The 23,880-nt window shown below is 36.8% G+C and overlaps 1 protein-coding gene across 2 annotated transcripts in view; it reads left to right on the forward strand.

Moving 5' to 3' along the window:
* The window catches only part of SMAP1 (small ArfGAP 1), a gene marked incomplete at both ends in the record, with an annotated part of 159,748 nt that overhangs the window by 37,054 nt on the left and 98,814 nt on the right, over positions 1–23,880 (forward strand). For both annotated transcript variants that reach the window (XM_080699932.1, XM_080699933.1), the window contains one exon: positions 18,918–19,051. In XM_080699932.1, the coding sequence (XP_080556058.1) occupies positions 18,918–19,051 (134 nt within the window). The remainder of the gene's footprint in view (positions 1–18,917; positions 19,052–23,880) is intronic.

A 23,880-nucleotide genomic window follows, 5' to 3' on the forward strand; every position in this document is an offset into this window, starting at 1 on the left:
GCCAGAAGCTTGAATGCAGGCAGGCATTCAGACAGGAAAAGGACCCTGCGGAATTCCAGACACCAAGGGTGATTAGTGAGAAAATAGAGGAAGCCCAGGATCTTTTACATTTCTAAGACAAACAAACTTCCCCAAGGATGTGGGGGGATGCCATAAGCCTTCAAGAGATACCAGACTCCGATAATCAATTAACAAAATTTGGAGTGTAATAAAAGGTCTGGGGTCTGTACCAGCGACGGGCAAGGCCTACAGGAAGGATTCACCACATCAAAAGACCTGCCCTGGAGAAGAAGCTGATCTAGTTGGGTCAGAAGACTTGGAATAAAACTGTGTATATTCAAAAACCTTTGGTGACTTCTTTTTAAGCCACCCCCTATGTAACCCTCTGTGGCATAGTACTTTAAGTTCTGTCCTATCTTTCTATCTTTGTAATAATAAAATCACTTAAGCTTACAGCAACAAGAGAGTTTGGGCTATTCTAAGGTAGCTCAGAACAAGAACCTGCTGCAACCTTTCACTGTTACACTTTGGGAGCCCAAGAAGCCTCCTGTCTTACCATAACAGTTACCAGCTGCTTTTGGACATTAGTGATTTTTTTTATGTCAGTTTTGACACCATTAGATTTAATAATGGTGTCAGTTTTGACACCATTATTACTTCACATTGAAATTTGTTACTTCACATTGAAATTTGGATTTGTGATATTTTTGTCATTTTTATCATATATATATATATATATATATATATATATATATATATATATATATGGAATATTTGATCTTAATTTTAGTTTAACAAAGCAAATATACTTTATCTCCAAATCTGTCAAGTTATAGTGAGTCTTTAGAATTTTCATGAAATTACAAAAATCAGCAGATCATTTACTGGGTCTGAAAATTAAAAAAAATTTTTTTATTTGTGCATTGTTTTTACACATCTAACTGGGGTAAAAAACTTGTGTAGACATGAATGTACACATCACCTAGCTAGCCCCCACACAGTCCCCACACCACTCCCTTCCTTTCCCTCCCTCTCATGCTTGGCTTAATGGTTGACTACAATATGAATAAGTAGAGATGAATAAGTACATTTCCAAGTTTTTGAAATATTTTGAATTGACTCTTGTGCAGGATGAGAAAGTGGGATTAATTTCCAAATTTCTGCATATGGTTAACCAGTTTTGCCAACATCATTTGTTGAATAGGCTATCTTTTTTCCAAGTGTATGTATTTAGACCCTTTTTCAAAAATCAATTGGCTGTAAGTGTGTGGACTTGTTTCTGGGTCTTCTATTCTGCTCCATTGGTCTGTGTATCTGTTTTTGTGCCAGTACCATGCTGTTTTTATTACAATGGCTTTGTAGTATAATGTAAAGTCAGATATTGTGATTCCTCCTGCATGGTTTTGTAGTTGAGAACTACTTTGGCTATACTTAGAGCTTTTTGCTGTTCCAAATAAATTTAAGGACTGATTTTTCTATGTCTGTGAGGAATGACCTTGGTAATTTAGTGGTATTGCATCGAAACTGTAGATCACTTTTGGAAGAATGGCCATTTGAATGATATTTATTCTGCCTATCCATGAACATGGAAGATCTTTCCATCTTCTAAGATCTTCTTCCATTTCTTTTTTCAATGTTTTATAATTTTCTTTGTAGAGACCTTATACCTCCTTGGTTAAGTTTATTTCTAAGTATTTTGTGTGTGTGTGTGTGTGTGTGTGTGTGAGATCCTGAGTGGAGTTGTTTTCTGAATTTCTTTTTCAGTGGATTTATGATTGGTGTACAGAAAAGCTGATGATTTTTTTTTCTTTTTCCTTTTTTTTTTTTTGCAGGTCTGGGGATGGATCCCAGGGGCATTTGACCTTTGAGCTACACCTCCTGCCGTGTTTTTTATTCTTCATTTGGAAACAGGGTCTCAATAAGTTGCTGAGGGCCTCGCTAAGTAGCTGAGGCTGTCCATGAATTGCGATCCTCCGGCCTCAGCCTCCCAAATACTAGGATTACAAGCGTGCCCCACTACGCCCGGCAAAGATTCTGATTTTTTAAAATTGATTTTCTATCCAGACACTTTTTGCTTGAATTTGTTGGGTTTTCTAAATATAGTATCATGTCATCTCCAAATAGTAAAAGTTTGAGTTCTTCTTTTCCTATTTTTCTCCTTTGATTTCCTTTTCTTGCCTTATTGCTCTGGCTAGAGTCTCAAGTACTATTGAAGAGAAGTGGTGATAATGGACATCCTTGTCTTGTTTCTGTTTTTAGGTAGCGTTCTCAAGGTTTTTGCTCATTTAATATGATGTTGGCTGTGAGCTTATGTAGACTGCCTTTATGATGTTGAGATATGTTTTTTCTATTCCGATTGCCTGAAGTGCTTTTATCATAAATGGATGTTGGATTTTATCAAATGCCTTTTCAGCATCTATTGAAATGATAATGTGAGTTTTGTCTTTGGTTCTGTTTTTATGATGAATTACATGGGTTGATTTTTGTATGTTGAACCAGCTTTGCATCCCTGGGATGAACCCTACTTGGTCATGGTGTATGATTTTCTTGATGTGGTTTTGAATGTGTGTTGCTAGTATTTTGCATACAAATTCATCAAAGATACAGGCCTGTAGTTCTCCTTCCTTGAACTGTCTTTATTTGTTTTTGGTATTAATGTGTTGTTGGCTTCATAGAATGTATTTGGGAGAGTTTCGTTTTTTTTTTTTTTTCTATTTCACAAAATAGATTGGGGAATATCGGTACTAGCTCTTCTCTAAAGTTTTTTTTTTTTTTTTTTTTTTTTTTTTTTTTTTTGGTGGTACTGGGAACCCAGGAGCTTTCTACCTCCAGGCTATACTCCCAGACCTATTTTATATTTTATTTGGAAACAAGTCTCACTAAAGTTGCTGAGAGCCTCACTAAGTAGCTGAGGCTGGCTTCAAACCCGTGTGATCCTTCTGTCTCAGCCTCCCAAGCACGGGGATTACAAGCGTGCGTCACCACACCCGGCTTCTATAAAGGTTTTAATGAATTCACTTGGAAAACTATCTTGTCCTGGGATTTTCTTTGATGTTAGGCTCTTTATTGCTGTTTCATTCTCTTTCATTGTTAGTGGTTGGTTTAAATTTTCTATATCTTCTAGATTCAGTTTAGGAAGGTTGTATTTATCTAGAAAATTGTCAGTTTCCTCCAGATTTTCCATTTTGTTGGAGTATAGCTTTTTAAAGTAGTTTCTGATAATCCTCTGGATTTCTACACTGTCAGTAGTAATATCTCCTTTTTCATCTCTTCATAATTTGTATTGATTCCCTCTTTTTTTTTTTTTGTTAGGTTGACTAGTGGTTTGTCTATCTTGTTATTTTATTTTTTGAGAAACCAGCTTTTGGTTTTGTTGATTTTCTGTATTTTTTTATTCTCTACTTCATTGATTTCTGCTCTTATTAATAATTTCCTTCTTTTACTGGCTTTGGGGTTAGATTGTTCTTGATTTTCATGGGCTTTGAGGTTTGTCATTAGTTATTTATTTGATGATTTTCTGTTTTTCTTATGTGAGTACTCACTGCTATAAAATTTCCTCTTAATACTGCCTTCAAAGTGTCCCAGAGTTTTGGATATGTTGTATCTTTTTTTTTGTTTGTTTCTATAAATTTCTTGTTTTCACTCCTTATGTCTTCTATGACCCATTCTTCATTCAGAATTGTGGTGTTCAGCCTGTATATGTTTATGTGGTTTCTCTGGGTCTTCTTATAGTTGATTTCTAATTTCATTTCATTGTTTTCTGAAAAGACACAGGGAAGTATGTAACATTATTTGAATTTGCTAGTTTTCATTTTGTGGCCCAGGATGTGATCTATTTTGGAGAAGGTTCCATGAGCAGCTGAGAAAAATGTGAACTCCACGGTAGTTGGGTGAAATATTCTATATGTGTCCAACAGGTCCATTTGATTGATGGTGTTCTTTAGTTCTAAGGCATCTTTACTGACCTTTGTCTAGAAGATTGGTCTAATGGTGTGAGAGGGATGTTGAAGTCTCCCAGTATTGTATTGGGATTTATGTGTGTGTAACTTAATGTCACAGAGAGTTTGTTTTATGAAAGTAGCTGCACCTATGTTTGGGACATAAATGTTGATTATTGTTATTTTGTCTTGCTGGATTGTTCCTTTTACTAGTTAAAAGTGACCTTCTTCGTCTCTTCTGATAAGCTTGGGCTTAAAGTTTAACTTTTATGAAAGTAGGTGCACCTATGTTTGGGACATAAATGTTGATTATTGTTATTTTGTCTTGCTGGATTGTTCCTTTTACTAGTTAGAAGTGACCTTCTTTGTCTCTTCTAATAATCTTGGGCTTGAAATCGAACTTCTCTGATATCACAGTTGGTACTCCTGCTTGCCTTCGAGTTCTGTTGGCCTGGATTACCTTGCTTGAGCTCTTTTTCTTAAGTTTGTTTCTATCTTTACTTCTAAGGTGTGTTTCTTGCAAGCAGCAGATTGATGGGTTCTGTTCTTTAATTCATTTAGCCACTTTATGTCTTTTTATTGGGGAGTTGAGATCATTTACATTCAGTGTGATTATTGAGAGATGATTTTTAATTCCTAACATGTTAATATTTTATTTCAGTTTGAAATACTGTTTGTTCTTTTTTGCTTAGTTGTCTGCTGGATGGAAATTCTTGTTTCTCTGGTTCTGGCGTGGATTTCTTATGTCTCTTTGTAGTTAATCTCTGAGTATTTTCTCTAGTACTGCTTTTGATGACATAAGTTCCTTCAGCTTCTGTTTGTCATGGAAGATTCTTATTTACCCATCTAATTTGAAAGATAGTTTTACTGGGTAGGATTTTTTTTTTGTGTGTGTGTGTGGTACTGGGGTTCCTGGAAACCCTTCTACCTCCGGGATACACTCCCAGACCTATTTTCATACTTTTTTATTTGGAAACAGGGTCTCTTAAGCCAGTGCAGCTGGCTTCAAACCTGCGTGATCCTCCTGACTCCGCCTCCCAAGTGTGGGGATTACAAGTGTGCTCCACCACGTCCGGCTGGGTAGAAAATTTTTGGCTGGAAGTTGTTTTCTTTTAGAGTTTGGAATATGTTACTCCAGCCCCTTCTGGCTTTCCTGACTTGGTTTGGGAAGTGTGGAGTGATTCTTATTGGTTTGCCTCTGGATGTCACTTGGCCTTTTGTTTTTGTTGTCTTTAAGATTCTCTCCTTGGCTTCTACATTAGTCATTTTGACTATTATGTTGGGTGGGGAACCTTTTCTCTGAGCTTGTCTAATGGGACTTTTATAAGTTTTTTGAACCTGTGTATCACCTCTTGTTCTATGTTTAGAAAAATTTCTGGTATTATTTCTTTGAAGAGATTGTTGATCCCTTTGGTTTAACCTTTTCCCTCCTCTATGCTATTATTCTTAGGTTAGCTCTCTTAAGGTGGGCCTGTATTTCTTCCATGTCCAATTCCTGTTGTCGAATTGTTTTTTCTTTCTTTTTTTTCTTTTTCTTTTTGGTGGTACTGGGGTTCCTGGAAACACTTCTACCTCCGGGCTACACTCCCAGACCTATTTTCATACTTTTTTATTTGGAAACAGGGTCTCTTAAGCCAATGCACGCAGCTGGCTTCAAACCTGCGCGATCCTCCTGTCTCTGCCTCCCAGGCACGGAGATTACAAGCGTGTGCCACCACGCCCGGCTGTTGTTTTTTCTAAGTTATAAACTATGTGTTCATTTTTGGAGTGATCATCTTCTAGGAGTGAGATTTTATTCTCCATGTGGTCTAATCAGTTGTTTATAGTTTGAATTGATGCCTTTACTTCAATGATTGTATCTTTTATTTCTTTCCGATTCTCTCAGTTCTTTTCTAAAATCCTGTATTTCTATCGTCACATTTCTGATTTGATCTTCTGGAGATCTCTGCATTTCTGTGTTATTTCTTTTATTGTGGGGTTGGGTGAGCTCATTGCTTTGTTGTTGTTCCTCCTTCCCATGATTTCAGAAGTTTGTACCTGTTGCTTTTGGTATATTTCTCCCAGTCTCTAGGTGTCAGCTGGTATATTCAAGGACAAGTTATATTGTATTCAACAGTGAAGTTTGAGTAAGGAGGCAAGTGAAGGAGTAAATGGGAGAATAGGGTAAGGTCTCAGATAGGGTCGAATACTATGAGTATTTGAGTTCAGTATCGTAGTATATACTTGAGATTAGGGGTAGTACCAATGTAGTAATATTCTATGTAGTAATAAACAATGTGGAGTTTCTGGTATAGTGAGGTGAAGTGGATTTAATACAAGGCAAGGGAGCAATAAAAAAGAGAAAAGATAGAAAAGGGATAGAGAGGAGAGAGTAGGTATGTACAAGGGAAGAAGCTTGGAAGAGGATTTGGGAAGAGGATTAAACAAAAACAAAACACAAAAATCCCACAGAGGCCCCCCCCCCAAAAAAAAAACAACCACTGTGCACTGTCACACACAAAAGAAGAATGAAAAAACTCAGCCAGGCATGGTGGCGCACATTTGTAATCCCCGCGCTTGGGAGGTGGAGGCAGGAGGATCGCGCAAGTTCGAAGCCAGTCGCGCTGGCTTAAGAGATCCTTTTTCCAAATAATAAAAAGTATAAAAATAGGTCTGGGAGTGTAGTCCATAGGTAGAAGGGTTTCCAGGAACCCTAGTACCACCAAAAAAAAAAAAAAAAAAAAAAAAAAGAACGAAAAAACTCAATCAATGCAAGTCTATAAATAAATGACTGTTAAGCAGTTTCTCTCTGTGTAGATACCAAGTGCCACTGGCACCTTTCCCTCTGTGAGTGTGGTTCTTTGAGTCTTCTCAGTTTATGCAGATGGTCAATATCAATGGGGTTGGATTTAATAATGAGTGAAGGTCATCCTTCATACTTTACACAGATTTGGAGTCTAGGTCTCTCCCTGCCTCTGTTGGTAGTGTATGCCCCTGAAACCAAACTCAGTGTAGGAGTCTCAGTTCTCCACAGCTAGGGCTGGGCTAGTCTGACTTCTCCCTGTTTAGCACAGTTGGGATGTCTGTGGTGTTACCGGTGATCCTACTCATTGGGTTTAGTGGTAAACGTAAGACTACCCCCACACTTGCCATTGATCAGAGCTTGAGTCTGTCTGAGCTTCTGATATGATCAACAGCAGATCCTACTCCCACCTTTTCTGGATTCTTCTCTGGATCACCAGGACTTCACTTATTGTGCTCTGGATCTCTGGAGGGCGTGGTAATCTCAGCTGCCACCACTCCTTCCCTGGGTTGTATCGCAATGTCTCAGACCCAGGGAGTCTGTCACATCTGCGCAAGACCCTGAGGACACCAGACTGGGTGTTTTCCTTTGGGGAACTGTGACTAGGGTGTAGTAATTTTTTCTACCCCTACCCCTTCACTGGGTTGAACTACAAGATCTTAGACCCCGGGAGTTTATCACAGCTTTGTGTTTCTGAGGGTGCAGCGCTGGAATTTCTCCTGTAGGGGTTCCAATTTTACTTACGATTGTGGTGAATGTTGGGCTGGAGCTCTCATGGGCATGGTGAACTCGCCACTGCTGCTGGCAATATGGTGCCGCTGCAACACCCTTGACCATGAGGCTGGTGTATTTTTTCTCTTGTTTTGAGCTCTGCTCTGAATCCCTGGAGGGCGTGATGGGCTTGGCCACTGGAAATTTTAGCTGCTCTTTGTGCTGAAAGAACTGCTGAATTACAACTGACTGGATTGCAACTAGTCAGTTATTGTTATTCCTTTTTGTCTTATTATTCCTTTTTGTCCCTGGAATCTGGATTTGTGAGGCAAGTTGGTGCTGGCATGGCGGCTGCCGCCAAAAGGTGGGCAGGTTTCTGTTTTGCTCTCTGGTTGTTCTTCTAGTCTTCTTTTTCTCTATCTTTTGCATTTATAGCTTTTATTTCTCTATTGGTAGTATTTTCTGGCTATGTAAGGTGTTATTTTTGAAGCTATGGAGATTGTCAGCAGTACTCATAGACACTGTTTTACTTGGTCGCCATTTTCCCTATCCTGAAAGGTTTTTTTTATATTGGAATCATTAGGGTTTTCTACACAGAGGATCATGCTAGCTGCAAACAGGAGTACTTTTACCAAATCTTCCTTTGTGATTGGATTTCTTTTGTTTTCCCTGTTTCTAACTAGTATTTTCAGGACCATGATGAATAGAAATGGCAAGTGTGAGCATTCTTTCCCTGTATCAGATTTTAGAAGAAAAGCTTTCCCCCATAGATTGATTGCAGATTAATTTTTTTCCCTTGGATTATAATGTTTTCTATGGGAATTTTCATGAAAGGCTTTTATTATTGTGGGGAAGTTTTTTTTTTTTATAATTATTCTGTTGGAAGTTTTCATCATAGAAAGATGTTGAACTTTTGTCAAAGCCTTTTCTTCTCCCGCATATATTGAGATGAGCTTATAATTTTCATCATTCATTCTGTTAATGCCGTGTATCATTGACTTGTGTATGTTAAACCAGTCAAGCAACCCACAGATAAAATCCCACTTCTTTTTTTGGGAGGGGGGTTGTCTGAGGATGGAACCCAGGGGCATTCTACCTTCGAGCTACACCCCCTGCCCTATTTTCTTATTTTGAAACAGGGTCTCACTGAGTTGCGGAGGACCTCACTAAGTAGCTGAGGCTGTCCATGAACCATGATCCTTCAGTCTCAGCCTTCCGAATGCTGGGATTACAAGTGTGGGCCACCATGCCCAGCTCCCACTTGGTTTTTGATGTGCTGTTGAATTTGGTTTGCTAATATTTTATTTAGGAGTTTTTGTCTGTGTTCATCAAAGATATTGCCTGTTGCTTCTCTTTTGGTGTGTTATCTTTGGTTTCAGGCTGGTATTGGCCTCATAATATGAGTTTGGAAGTATTCTCTATACTTCTTTATGAAAGAGTTTAGAAGTATTGATATGAATTCTTGGAATGATGGATAGAATTCAGCTATGAAGCAGTGTGGGTTTTGTTGTGATGTGGGAGGTTTCTTTTTCTTTTCTTTTGTAGTACTAGAGATTGAAACTAGGGCATTGCTTATGTCTGGGCTTCATTTAGGAGTTAGACCTCACCAGTCATCCTAGCCAAGATGCTGTATATTTATCAAATATTTGTCTTCTTTCCAACTGCATCTTTGTTCTTAGTTGCCTTTAGGATTGTGATTGCCAGTGCCCTGAGAAAGGTGAGTTTGAAGCCAGTCTCTTGAAACACAGTTGGAAGGTTGGGATATTTGATTGCATGTTTCAGTTCCTTCTAGCTTCAGGGAGAAGCTTAGAGCTAGAGTTCATCTCCTACTTGTTTTCTGTGAGCTGAAGAGAGAATCTGTGACAAATACTTATTCCTTCATTTATATATAGACTTTGATTTGGAGGGGGAATAAGTTATGGGGGTGAATTCTTTTATAAGCCACATTTTTGCTTCCTTTGGTTTAGAAACTTGAGCTTCCAGAGACAGCTGATTTAGGAGCCAATTCCTCAGGTGGGATCTATAAAATTTGGGGTGCTCTGCATGTGCACACACTTTCCAGGAAAAATCTGTGGGCCTGGATTTATTACAGGAGTGATCTGGGGAGTTTCTGCACTCCCTTTTGGGTCCAAGAATAGCTATTGTTTATTTCCTCATTATCTTACAGAAGTAAGCTAGGTAGAAGCCTGCTCTTCAGACAGCAGTTGGTAAAGTATACAGAGAAATTCTGATTTGGTGGAGAGACTGGGAGCTGGGTATTTAAGACCATCCTGTCTGGATTGATTTCAATGCTTCAGCTCCTAGAAGTACCTACATGGCAATTCAGAATTACCCCTCTATTTTCAGCAGTTCAGAAACCCTCATGTCTCTTCTAGTGGTAGGTTAGTTAAGAGACAAATCATAAAAGTTAGGGTGTTGTGTGCATAGTTTAAATTTTCCTGAACTGGGAATTCAGGATCCCTTCATCAGCATATGGTGCTATAAATGGAGGGTTTTTTTTTATTACAAGCATCTCAGCTTCCTACTCATTTGATGTGACTGTTGCCCCATGTGTAGGAGTCTCTCAACTGGTTCTGACTTCCTCTGAAGGAAATGACCTCTGTATAGGTGGTTATTGGGAATGTCTCTGCCACCTTGCTGATGTCACCCTTCTAACACATCTTCAGATCACATTTTAGGTGAATTTATATCTAGTTATACCATTCAAGGAGAACCAGGTCTTTTCTTTTTTCATTTTCTCTTTCTCTTTTTTAAGTACAGTTAATTGGGAAGCATCCTTAAGAATCCTTTTCTCATTTTTCTTGAGTACATTCTCTTAGAATATTAAATACTTGAGGATTTGAGATAATATAACAAATTTCAAGAAGTTTATCTTATGATCTGTGTTATTGCTATTCATTTGGAAAGAAAAAATTATGTTAACTGTCACAAGCTAATTTTTACAGAACAGATTTTGTAGAAAGCATTGACTAAACAGTCTGCTTTATTATTGCTACTCTATCCCCCAAACTCCCTTTCCAGTTTTTACAAAGTATTTTTCTTGTTTAGTGGTACCAGAGTAAGTAAATATACAGTCGTCTTTTCAGTTTAAAACATTTGATAACCAGGCATGTATATTCCTGTTTATGTGTGTGTTATTAGTTGGACTTTATGTGAAGGGTTACTATTTGGAGCCAGGAGGCTATTCAGGAGGATACTATAGGAGTTGAGGAGTCTAGATTGTAGTCCCTGATAAGATCCTTCACTGAGGCAGAGGCCCAGCTAGAATGAGATTAAAGTCATGAAATTAGTGTGTGTGTGTGTTTGTGTGTGAATAAGAGTGTGTGTGTGTGTGTGTGTGTGTGTAAGCCAGGTATGTAGCACACACCTATAACCCCAGTACTTGGGATGCTGAGACAAGAGGATTGCAGGTTCGTGGACAGCCTCAGAAACTTTGACTCTCAGCAACCTAGTGAGAACTTGCTGTAATAATAATAATAATAATAATAATAATAATAATAATATAATAGACTGGAGTTTACCTAAGAGGTAGACTACTCCTGGGTTTTGTCCCTAGTACTGCAGATACTCTGGTTGCAAAGTGTTATCTGTATATGTTATCATCTCTTAGAATTACTGATGCTACTTAACAGAAAACATGAATGTAATGGAGTAACCACAAGTGTCTAGGTCATACCCAAATATGTTATTACCTTTAGGTTTTTAAACAAGAATATTTTATTTTTTACTTTTATTGTTGCACTGTGTACATCATAGTGAGGTTCAAAGTCACATAAGCAAACGTGCACGGTCTTGGTGTGCTTCCCTTCAGTTTCCACTTCCTACCCATCCTTCCCTGTACTTAACAGTGAAATTGGCAGTGCCGTCTTCAAACACAGCACACTTTGAACTGGTTTATTATTTCTTTTCCCTTCCCCCTTTCCCTTTCATATTTCCTTCCACTGTTCTACTAGTCACTCTTTATCTAAATTCCTTGTTTCCCATTTTTTCTCTAGCTTCCACATATGAGAGAAAACATTTGATCTTTGACTTTCTATGACTGGCTGATCTCATTTAGCATAATATTCTCTATTTCTGTCCATTTTGCTGCCAGTGACATAATTTTGTTGTTCCTTATGGTGGAGTAAAATCCCATTCTGTGTATATGTCACATTTTTATTGCCTATTCTGAATTGTGCATGTAATTACTGTAATATTCTGAATTTGATTCTAAAAAAAGAATATTTTAAAAACATTTTTATTTTCTAATAAAACATTGCATGATAAAATAACATTTAATATAAGCTATACATTACATTGAGTATATTTTTAGAAGAAACTATTTGGAAATTTAAAATAACCACTACTGAAATACTATACATGGGACTCCTATTTAAACTTATAGTTTAATATCATTTTTTTAGTGTAATAGCATCTGTGTCCATGGCTTTTTAGCTGATATTTCTATATGTCTGCCAGGACTCTACATTCTAAAATCATCCACTGTTGTCTTCTCAGTTTCAACCAACTATCTCTACTTATCTGTGCCAGTCTTTCTTTTCTGGTAAAGTAAGGAAAACAAAAATAAAGAAATGCATGACATTTCATTTAACATTTAAATTAATGCTTGTAGGTTTAAAAACATTTTTATTGATATATAACATATGTTATATAATTTATCTAACTATATATGATGATTTTTAGTTTAATGGAATTTTAACCAGTAGAATTTTAGAACATTTTCATGACTCCAGAAAGACCCTCATGCTTGTTTGCAGTCATTCCCAATGTACATTCCCCATCCCTAAGTTCTTCTGTAAGTTTGTGAATTATCTGTTTATAATGTGGAAAACATATTTTCATGGGTTGTTGGTTGGAAAATAATGCTTTGTTTTTCTGGTTATTCACTAGCATGCCCAGTGCAATAGCATAGCTGATCATGAGCAGTGAAAGGCAAGCTAGTACTTCTGGCTGAAGAACAAAGGGTTTGTGGTAGGAAAAGAGAAAGGAGTTCTTTCTTGTTTCATGTTTGATCCTGGATGATATTTTGATACAGATACTTTCTTTTGGGGCTCATTTTACTGCATTGAAGTATGTCCCTTTCCTGAGGCATCTACTTAAATGGTGCTGCCTGAGGAATTCCTTTTTTTTTTTTTTTTTTGCGGTACTGGGGATGAAACCCAGAAGCATTTTACCTCGTAGCTACACCCGCAGCCCTATATTTTAGTCTTTATTTTGAAATAGGGTCTCACTGAGCTGCAAAGGGCCTCACTAAGTAGTAGCTGAGGCTGTCCGTGAACCTGGATCCTCCTTATCTTATTGACTTTGTCTTCCTCTTCTCTTTTGTTTCCCCTTGAACAAAACACTATCTGTTGCAGCTTTCTTCTCCATCAAATAAAATAAACCAAGCCTAATTCTTACTGTCTCTAATCTTGAGTGTTATAGGAAAGACAGTGAACCTAACTTGCAAAGGAGTAACATTCTGAAGGGATCTGAAAAAATTATTTTTACCTTTAAGTTTATATAACTACTCAAATGACAAGTGCCCTGGCATTTCAAAAAGTTAACAAAGTAGAGTAAAACCAAATTGGCAGTGTAAGAGAATTTTGTTTGGAATGATGAAGTTATAGAGTAGGAAACACAAAGTATTCAGAGTTACATTTGGAGATCTTCCATGGTATATCCTCCCTCCCTCCCTCCCTCCCTCCCGTTTACTATCTTTTTTTTTTCGTCCAGTACTGGGGATAGAACCCAGGGACATTCTACTTCTGAGCTACACCCCCAACTCTTTTTTATTCTTTATTTTTGAAACAAGGTCTCGCTGAGTTACAAAGGTCCTCACTAAGTAGCTGAGGCTGTCTGTGAACCACAATCCTCCTGTCTGAGCCTCCCAAATGCGGGTATTACTACCCATGCCCGGCTTTCTTTATGTTTTGAACACAAGTTTTTCAGTCTCTAAAATGGGTGGTAATATACCGACCTCATGTTTTTATTAGGATTAAACCAGACAGGATATTTGGAAATAGGATAATTTTTATATTCAGTAAAATGGTAGTTTTCTTTTAAGAATATTTTCTCAGCAGTTTTGACAGCAGTAATTTAGATGACTTAAGGTTTTAGTTGTCATTTATAAGCTAGAGTTTGTTAAATTTTCATACCATACATTATGCCTGGGTATGGAGTATACAGAGATCAGTGAAATGAAGTCCTTATTCTTCAAGAAATAACTGTTTGTAGAAAAGTCAGCTGAAATAGTTGTAAATCATTGTGATAAATGTTATTTGAAAAGTGTTGTGGAGGAGGCTTTATAGAATAATTAAGTCTTAAAGGGAAATTACTGTTAGCAGTTAGGGTTGTCTGTTCCTCATTGTATTTTCTTTTTGTTAAAAAAATTCAGGTCGAGCGTGATGCCGCACGCTCCTAATCCCAGCACTTGGGAGGCTGAGACAGGAGGATCATGGTTCGAGGATAGCTTCAGCTAATTTAGTGAGGCCCTTTGCAACTCAGTGAGACTCTGTTTCAAAATAAAGAATAAAAAAAAAGGGCTGGAGGTGTTCCTCAGAGGTAGAATACCTCTGGTTTCCATCCCCAGTACCAGGGGGAAAAAATTCAAAGACGTTTTTGTTAGTCCATCATGGTAACCAGAAATTTAAGAGAGGTTTCTTCTCTGAAGAGCACACAATTTCATCTTAATTCTCAATTGGTGTAAAATCTACAAGACTTGCATACCAAGTTCGCCTCATTTTCTACTTTCTACAGTGTTTTTATGCCCTAAACTGTGTTGTTTCTGTCAGAAAGCTGTTAATCACTTGGTTCTTTTCCTGTATGTGTCAAAAATTAAAACAGTATGAAGAGATTGAGTTATAGGCATTTTAGTATTTTTTGTTTTGGCAACATTTAACATAATAGCCCAAACTTTTCAAGCTTGGAGGGATATTGTTCATTTTCCTAGGATGTACCTTGTACTTTTACCTTGTCTGGAGTTTATATGCTGTTATCTGCCTTTTTTTTTTTTTTGAAACAGGGTCTCTTAAGCCAGCAGGGCTGGCTTCGAACCAGTGTGATCCTCCTGTCTTGGCCTCCCAAGCACGGGGGGATTACATGTGGCTGTTACTTGTCTTTTAATAATCACCTCATGTGTCACTGACTCTTCAAAGCCTACAGTAATATCACTGGATAGCATTTATCTTTTTCTGTGTATTCCTGTGTCATTTATTCTATAACGATCATGTGACTTAAGTAGACATGAATTCCTTGAATGAATTTAAGGCATTCCTTCTTCATTTAATAGGCTGAAAATATGTTTTGTTTTTCTCAACTCCTCTTTAGGATTTTGGCTCTGAAATTGGATTATTAAACTCTGTTTTATGTGCTGATACCAAATACAATTATAATTCATATTAAATTAGGTAGATAATAGGCTGAACTGCTATTACAAAAAGACCCCAAAATTCGAAGGCTTACACAAGATAGATTCATTTTTCTTCATACTTGTCTGGACAGGAACTACCCAGTGTGGGTTGAGTAGCTCTGTTATTTTCAATATGGGGCTTTTTTATCTGGATCTAAGGTAGCAGGCTTGTTTCCTGTCATCTATCACTAATAGGAAAGGCATGGAATGAGGCATGGACCACAGGGCCAAATTCATTAGTGGCAAAACATACCATTTTTGCTCACATTCTCTTGGCTAGAACTTGGTCATGTGGCTGTCCTTTGCTGCAGGGGAGGCTGAGAAATTAATAGTGTTTTATTTGGACAGCCATGTTTCTGGCTAATACTCAAAGGCCTTTATTACCAAAAAGAAAATTGGCAAAGTTGATATTAAAGAAGACAATTTCTACCACACAGTTTTTGGTTTTATTTTATTTTATATTATTTATTTTTTTTACAAGACAGTAGGTCATTTGCTACAGGAATCAGAGAATTTCCGTATTTGACTAAGTCGTTCTGATTTTTATTATATAGCTTATTTCCTTACTATAGATGATGAGGAAGACCATGTAGAGCTTCTCCAGTAAGAAATTTTCTATTTAAAAGACACAACTAATAACAAGCAAAACAAATAGCAAGTACCTGTTGTGGCATATTGTGTGAGAAAGGCTGTCATGAGCTATAGACATTTAAGAGAAGAGTGAAGCTATAAGGGAAAGCTTTAGAAAGATTTAAGTATTTTATTTAGGCCTTGATAATGGGGTAGGATGTGTATGATCACTAACAGAATATTCTAAGCAAGGGAAATGCTATGCAGGAAAGTGCCAAGACAGAATAATTGAATTGTACTCAAGGGAAAGCAAGGAGTCTGTTTTTATTGCTTCTTGATTATTTAAATTGAAGCTGTGAAAAATAAAGTCAGTTTAAGAAGGATCAAAATCAAGGTGGTCATGAAAGCATTATAGTGGAAATTAGAAATCTTCATTTAAGTTTGTTGTCCCCAGTAGTTGGGAAGTGGAGACAGGAGGATTGCAGGCATAAACCCCTCAGCAACTTAAGTGAGACCATGCCTCAAAATGAAAAATAAAATAGGGCTGGCAGTATAGCCTAGAATTTCAATCCCCAGTACACTCTGTACATCCCATAAAGAGTTTGGTGTTGTAGACTGAAATAGTGAGAATTTTGACTGGAAATAGAATTCAGTAAGTGTGAATTCTCTTTCTTCTGTATGAAGTTACTCATGACCTCTCAGTTATTGTAGTTACCAAATCCAAATGTTCTGGCTAAATTCTCTGAAACATCTGATGCTGTTGCCTATCTTTATTTTTTTAAACTTCTCTGATTTTGCATTGCTTTTGTTTTTCTCTCTGAATCATGTCTTTTTCCTTGAGATGACAACTGTGCTCTTGAAGATGATGCTTCAGGTAGAGCTTTAGCTATGTTCTTAATTGCTTGCTGGAGGCGTTCATCTTAATGTGTCACTATCATTTAAAGCATTTAACAGATCTACAAATTTGTCTAAATCTTTTTACAAGTAATATGTTTTACATCCTAAGTACTGAACTTGCAGATATTTTAATCTCTACCTTCTCCTTTTCAATATTTTCTATTAAGTCCTATCAGTTTTTTCAATTTTTTCTGATAACTCTCGGTATGTATGTAAGTATGTATGTATGTATGTATGTATGTATGTATGTATGTATTGGTGGTACTGGGGTTCCTGGAAACCCTTCGACCTCTGGGCTACACTTAATGGGACTTGGCGTGTAGTTTAGTGGTAGAGCACTTACATAGTGTGCTTTAGGCCCTGGATTCAACCCTAGTACAAAAACAAACAAAAAGTATATACTTAAAACAGAAGCCTAGTTTTAAAAAGGCTTGATTTGTATTGATGTCTTTTATTATGTAGTTTTTGTTCATACCCAAGTAAGTTATAAAAATGTTGGGTATAAGCTTCTGAATATTTGACGAAGTCTAGATAATTTTTCCTTTTTAAAATTATGCAAAGAATATTTGAAAATAATCATAAGAAAATGTGTAATTATGAAATAATACATTTTAATGTATGAAAAATAGGCTTATGTTCATGTACGTATGTGTTAGCTTGTCTCAGTGTTTACCATAGTTTTTGGACTGTGACTAAAGTGACATTTTATAGCTGAACTCAGTTTGTGTGCACATTATGTATTACTGAAACAAAAGTTTGTACCTCTTGGCCCTGGACATTCAGAAAAACCAAAGCCCTCCATCCCACTGTGCACTTATTTCATATTGCATCCTCTTTTTACCATGAGTTGCCTACCTCATGACATTTCTAAGCATCTTTAATACACATTATGCTATTATTTTTACATGTTTTCAACTTAAGTAAACAGTTTCACATTGTATATATCCGTCTGCAATCTACATGTTATATTTGATTTATGGATGTAAGACTTTTTGAGGCAGTCCATGTTTTCATGGACTGAAATCTTCTGTTTACTAAACAGTAGTTTGTTTTAAAACAGATTAAACAGATTAAAAACAGTTTAAAAACAGATTTTAAAATAGTAGATTTTAAAACTATATTGTATACAAAAATGGAGGTCATTGTAGGTTGTAGGTTCTTGTTTTTATTGTACTTGGAATTGAACCGAGGGGCATTCTACTTCCAAGCTATACCCCCAGCCCTATTTTTTTTTTTTTTTTTAAAGCAGGGTCTTGCTAAATTGCTGAGGCTATCCTTAATCCTGCAATCCTTCTGTCTCAGCCTTCCAAGTACTGGGATTACAGGTGTTTGGCACCACACCTGGGGGTGTCATTGTAGTTTTAAATGACATTCTCCTTTATTATTACTGAGATTGTACATGGCTTTATATGTTTATTAATAGACTATATATTCTTCTACAAATTATTGTTTTTTTTATACTGGGTGTTGAACCCCCAGGGGCTTTCTACCTTCCAGCTATTTATTTATTTTGAGATAGGGCCTCACTAAGTTGGGGAGGGCCTCACTAAATAGCTGAGGCTGGCCCTGAACTTGTGATCCTCCTGTTTCAGCCTCCCAGGTACTAGGATTATGTGTCACCACACCTGGCTGTCTTTTTTTTTCTTGCCCACTTTTCTCTTGGAATATTTTCCCCTTGGATTATTTTCCCCCTTATTGATGTATATGTTTGTTTGTTTGTTTGTTTTTGCATTGCTGGGATTGAATGCAGGGCTTTGCACATACTAGGCAAGTGCTCAGCCACTGAGATATATCCCTAGCCTTACATTTATTATTTTTAAATGTCTAATACTGGGGAAGTTGTGACAAGAAGATAATGAGGTTGAGATGAACTCAGGCAACATAGTAAGACCTCCATTTAACAACAAAAAAGTGAAAACATTTAATCTTTGAGCCCATCAAACTATCACATTAAAAATGTTCTTTATTATAACAATTACTATTATTTTGGTATGTATGTGTGATTTTGTGAAATGTAACTATTTACAAAGTTTCGCCTTGAGGTTACTTTGCAATTGACATCATATACTATGCTTTTACCAGTTATTTATATATGCCATGTGTTTTTTTAAGTTTTTAGGCCATCTATCACATGCCTTGCGGTTTAGAATTACTGTATACTTACTTTTAAAATGTTTAAAAATTTTATTTGTTGATATTTTAGGCAATAGTGTATGTATTTAAAGAACTTACCTTTTACAGTAAGTTTGTATTATGCTTTTTATAGTTTTAAAGAATTTACTTCTTACAGTAACTTTTACTTATTTTTACAGTAAGTTCATATTAGGATATAATACTGCTGAGTGAAAAAACTTCACATAAATTGGTTTTAAAACCTTTTATTTAGGGAGAGCTTCTAGGAATTAAAATGACTAAGGTTCTGAAAGGTTTATTGAGACCCTATTTCAAAATAAGAAATAAAAAGGAATGAGTGTATAGCTCAGAGGTAGAGTGCCTCTGGATTCAGCCCCTAGTACCACCAAACAAAAATCAAACACACAAAAAATGTGCACAACCAGTATGTTTCTAATATGCCATTGTGGTGTATTTTAGATTTTAATACTTGCTTTTCTTTTTATCTTTTCCTTAGGTCCCCGATGGGCTTCCTGGAATATTGGTGTGTTTATTTGCATCAGATGTGCTGGAATTCATAGAAATCTTGGGGTTCATATATCCAGGGTCAAGTCAGTCAACCTAGACCAATGGACACCAGAACAGATACAGGTAAACATTACCTTAACAAGAAATTATTAAAATGACTTAAAAATACCTAATTCTTCTTGCTTATAAGGATTAATGTGAAAAGAAGTATATGGCATATGCCACATATAAAATGTAAATGTTAATTAGTTAATTCACAGCTGTTTATTTCTTTTTGGATCTATAGTAATGTCAGTTTTAGATCTCTTTATCTAAAGTATTGATTTCAAAATATTTAAAACATTTTTTTTTTAGGCAAGTGTAGTGATGCACACTTGTAATGATAGTACATGAGAGGCTGAGACAGGAAGATTGCAGCCACCTAGTGAGACCTTGATTCAAAATTTAAAAAAATAGGGTTGGGGTGTATTTTGGAGATAGAATGCCCCTGGGTTTAATCCCCAGTGCCACTAGGGAAAAAAAATATTTTTTCTTGAGTTACTGAAGTTTGCTATAATAATTCCATCAGTAGAGGGAGCCTGGATAAAGAAAAAATCATCTGCATCCTGAAAGCTGACTTGAATTTCCCTTCTGTAAAGAGACGTTCTTGATATTCAGACAGGGTCTAGTAGATGGAAGATAGTCCAATGAGCAAAGTGTCTAATGACCAGTTTATGTTTGTTTATAGTGATTTAACTTGTAGAGATACACTTGTAATTTTTAAGAACTTGCTGTTTTTCCATTGTGACAGTCTTAGATTCTCAAAATCTTAGTTTTTAATCCTTAAGGTTGATTACAAATGTAAAAATTATTACTTTTACTAATCTTTTTAATTCATAGTGAAATTATACTACTTCTTAAGCCTTTTGAAATTGCTTTTAGTCATTATAAAATGCTAAATGCATAAATATAAAGTCATCTTTACGCTGGGCGTGGTGGCGCACGCTTGTAATCCCCACGCTTGGGAGGTGGAGACAGGAGGATCGCGCAGGTTCGAAGCCAGCCGCGCTGGCTTAAGAGACCCTGTTTCCAAATTTAAAAAGTATAAAAATAGGTCTGGGAGTGTAGCCCAGAGGTAGAAGGGCTTCCAGGAACCCCAGTACCACCAAAAAAAAAAAAAAAAGTCATCTTTTTGGTATCCACAAAGGATTAGTTCTATGACCCCTGGCAGATACCTAAATTTATGGGTGATTGAGTGCCTTTTATAAAATGGTGTCCTATCTGCATGTAATCTATTTAGATTCTTATTTATTTATACCATCCCTAGATTACTCAAAATATCAAATGCAATGTGAGTAGTTGTCATACTGTATTGTAAATGTTCAGTATAGTTGCATTTTTCCCTCATATATTCAGTCTCATTGTTTGAATATACAGAGCAGAGCCCAAATATATGAATGGCCAACTATGAGGTTGAGCCTCAGTGATACGCATGCATATTTCACAATCAGAAAATATAACAAAAATTTGTGTGTATGAGATGAGGTAAGGGTAGTAGGAGTTGGTAGAATAGAAATCGCTAGGCTATAAAGACAAGCATAACTTACTTAGTTCTGTCTTAAATTAGTTTTTGAACATTTTGCTGGTGAGAGTATGAAGGAAATATGATCCTTTATGTATTTCTAAGATCCTTAAAGAGAAAACTAGTTACATCAAAGAAGCAGAGTTTTTTGAACACTTTATATAAGGCAGTGTTTTAAAAATCTGTAGCAAATGTGTTAATAGATGTTATGATGTTGTTTCTTAACATTTTTCAGAAAATGTGAGGTGTAGCTTGAAAATGTAATTTGGTATTTTTAATGGATTTAGAGATAAAAAGCATGGAAGACAAATATATATATATATATATATATATATATATATATATATATATATATATCCTTTTTAATGGTTCATTTTAAACAAAGGGCAAGACATGAAATTCCTTGGCAGTTCAGTTCTATGAAAATATTTTTCCAGTTAAGTAATTGAGAGGAGTTGAATAGTAAACTATTTAAGATTAATGGGCAGCTCTGTAGGTTAGAAAAGAATTTTCTAGTCAGAGGGCTACATTTCACTGGGTCTGTGAAATATGGCAAGTTATTATATTATAAAAAATGCAAAGATTTGGGTTTGAGGATGAAGCTCAGTGATGGAGCACTTGTCTAGCATGTAGAAGGGCCTGGGTTCAGTCCCCAACACTGCAAAAAAGTAAAAGAAGGGAAGGATTTTAAAAACATTTATTAAGCAATTAGTAAATACTTAAAATTATATTTGAACATTATTTGCAGTGTCAGGTTGTTGAAATACATTATTTTGGAATGCTAGATTTTATAATTATTACTTTTCACCACAGAATTGTCTGAATGGTTCCATGTTCCACAGAGCTTCTCTTTCAGGTTTTTCATGATGAGAAATAAGGTTAGGATGTACTTAGAAATCAAGTGATAAGCATTAAAGTTTTACTTAAAAAAATCACATATAAATGAATCATATAATATTTTTGTGGTGGGCAAGCAAAACCAAAGTTGTTACTTAAAAATCCTGAGATTGTGAAATATAATGATTACTTGTTGAAGGTAATTGTTGTGATCTAAAGCACAATCTTTATTTCAGCTCAGACTATGTCAAGACAACTGATTCTAGAGATGCAGTAGAACAAGTAATTAAGAAGGTTATCTCTAGAGCCAGATAGCCAGCTAGACCTCTTTTTACCTCCATAGGATACTTGACTTCAGGTGCCTCAGTTTCATTTGTAAAATAAGAATCATAGCTGAGTGTGGTGGCACAGGCTTATAATCCCAGCACTTGGAAGACTGAGACAGGAGGATCACAGGTTCTTGACCAGCCTCAGCTACTTATGAGGCTCTGCATAACCTAGGGAGACCCTGTTTTAAGATAAAAAAAAATTAACTGGGCGTGGTGGCGCATGTTTGTAATCCCAGCATTTGGGAGACTGAGATAGGAGGAGGATCGCGGTTCGTGGACAGCCTCAGCTACTTAGGCCCTTTACAACACAGTGAGGCCCTGTTTCGAAATAAAGAATAAAATATAGGGCTGGGGGTTTAGCTTATTATACTCAAAGTCCGGGACCCCAGGGTGACAGAGACCACCACCACACACAATAATGCAAACAACAGGAAGGGGTTTATTGGGGAACTAGCTCGAGCTAGGGTCCAAGTCCCTCTAAATGCAATGGAGTCTTGACAAGGACCCCGAGTCTTTGTTCCAAGGCAGTTTTATACATTTCAGTCACCCGGGCTGTGATTTACAAAGGAGGTATCTTTAAACCAAAAGAAATTTTTACTGCTGTTATCACAAGCAACGGACAGGATACTTGGTGCCTCCCATTTGGTTTGTGCCTCCTGGGGTTGGTTGGAAGTTTTTCATCCTGACCCAAGGGCCAAAACTGGCACTTAGTTGTATTCCTGGGAAAATGAAACTTAGGCCTAGCATGTTTGCTGTATGGATGAAGCCTGTCATAGCTCCGCTTTGGTCCTACAAGCTCAGAGGTAGAATGCCCCTGGGTCTCATCCACAGTACTATACCATTAAAGAAATAGTTATAGTACTTGCTTTGTTGTTTCTGGGAGAAATAAGTTAATATGGGAAAAACATTTAGGATGCTGGGTTACTCCATTCTTTCTTTCTTCCTTCCTTTGTCCCTTCCTCTTGTTTGTTTATTTACACTTCAAGAAATTGAATGGTTTAACCTAGGGTATTCAGTCATTGAGCTACACCATAGCCCTTTTAAATGTTTTTTTGTTTGTTTATTGTGGTACTGGGGATTGATCCCAAGGGTGCTTTATCACTGAGCTTTATCCCCAGCCCTTTCTACTTTTCTTTTTTTTTCAGTGGTACTGGGGTTCCTGGAAATCCTTCTACCTCTGGGCTACACTCCCAGACCTATTTTATACTTTTTTTTTTTAAATTTGAAAACAGGGTCTCTTAAGCCAGTGCGGCTGGCTTCGAATCTGTGCAGTCCTCCTGTCTTCACCTTCGAAGTGCGGGATTACAAACCTGCACTGCCATGCCTGGCTCCCCTTTTACTTTTTGAGACAGGGTTTCACTAAGCCCAGGCTGGCCTCAGACTTGCAATCCTCCTGCCTCAGCTCCCAGTCTCAGCTGGGTTTACAAGTATATATACCACCACATTTGATGTACTTAACACCACTCAATAATAAATAAATATTAAGTTATTAATTAGAGTATTATTAGTCTATTTGTTTATTATGTAAATCCCTCAGTATTGTTGATTTAAATATCTCTGATCTTTAAAAAAAATTTTTTTTTTGGTGGTACTGGGGATGGAACCCTTCTACCTCTGGGCTACACTCCCAGACCTATTTTATATTTTATTTGGAAACAGGGTCTCTTTTTTTTTTTTTTTTTTTTGGTGGTCCTGGGGTTCCTGGAAGCCCTTCTACCTCCGGGCTACACTCCCAGACCTATTTTTTACATTTTCATTTTGGAAACAGGGTCTCCTAAACCAGCGCGCGTGGCTGGCTTCGAACCTGCGCGATCCTCCTGTCTCTGCCTCCCAAGCGCGGGGATTACAAGCGTGCGCCACCACGCCCGCGGCTTAAATTTTTTTCTATTGTTGCATTGTAGTCATACATCTTAATGGGGTATAAGATGGTAAGAGGCATACATGCACTCATCACTCACTGAGCCCTTCCCCAGTTCCGTCCTAATTCCCTTCCCCTCCCTCCTTCTCATGTTTGGCTTAGTGATTGACTTTGACATGTTTGTGAAGGCACAATTTCCCTCTACCCTCCTCAATTAGGTAGCCTTATTTGCTCATCTATGGTTTCTCCTTTGTGTAGAGTTTCTTCTATGACCCATTTACTTCCTACCTTCTGCATATTAGAAAGAGCATCTAATTTTTTATTTTCTGTGACTGACTAATCTCACTATAATGTTCTCCAGTTCCAT

This window comes from Muscardinus avellanarius, assembly GCF_963383645.1.
Source record: "Muscardinus avellanarius genome assembly, chromosome: 8".
Lineage (NCBI taxonomy): Eukaryota > Metazoa > Chordata > Mammalia > Rodentia > Gliridae > Muscardinus > Muscardinus avellanarius.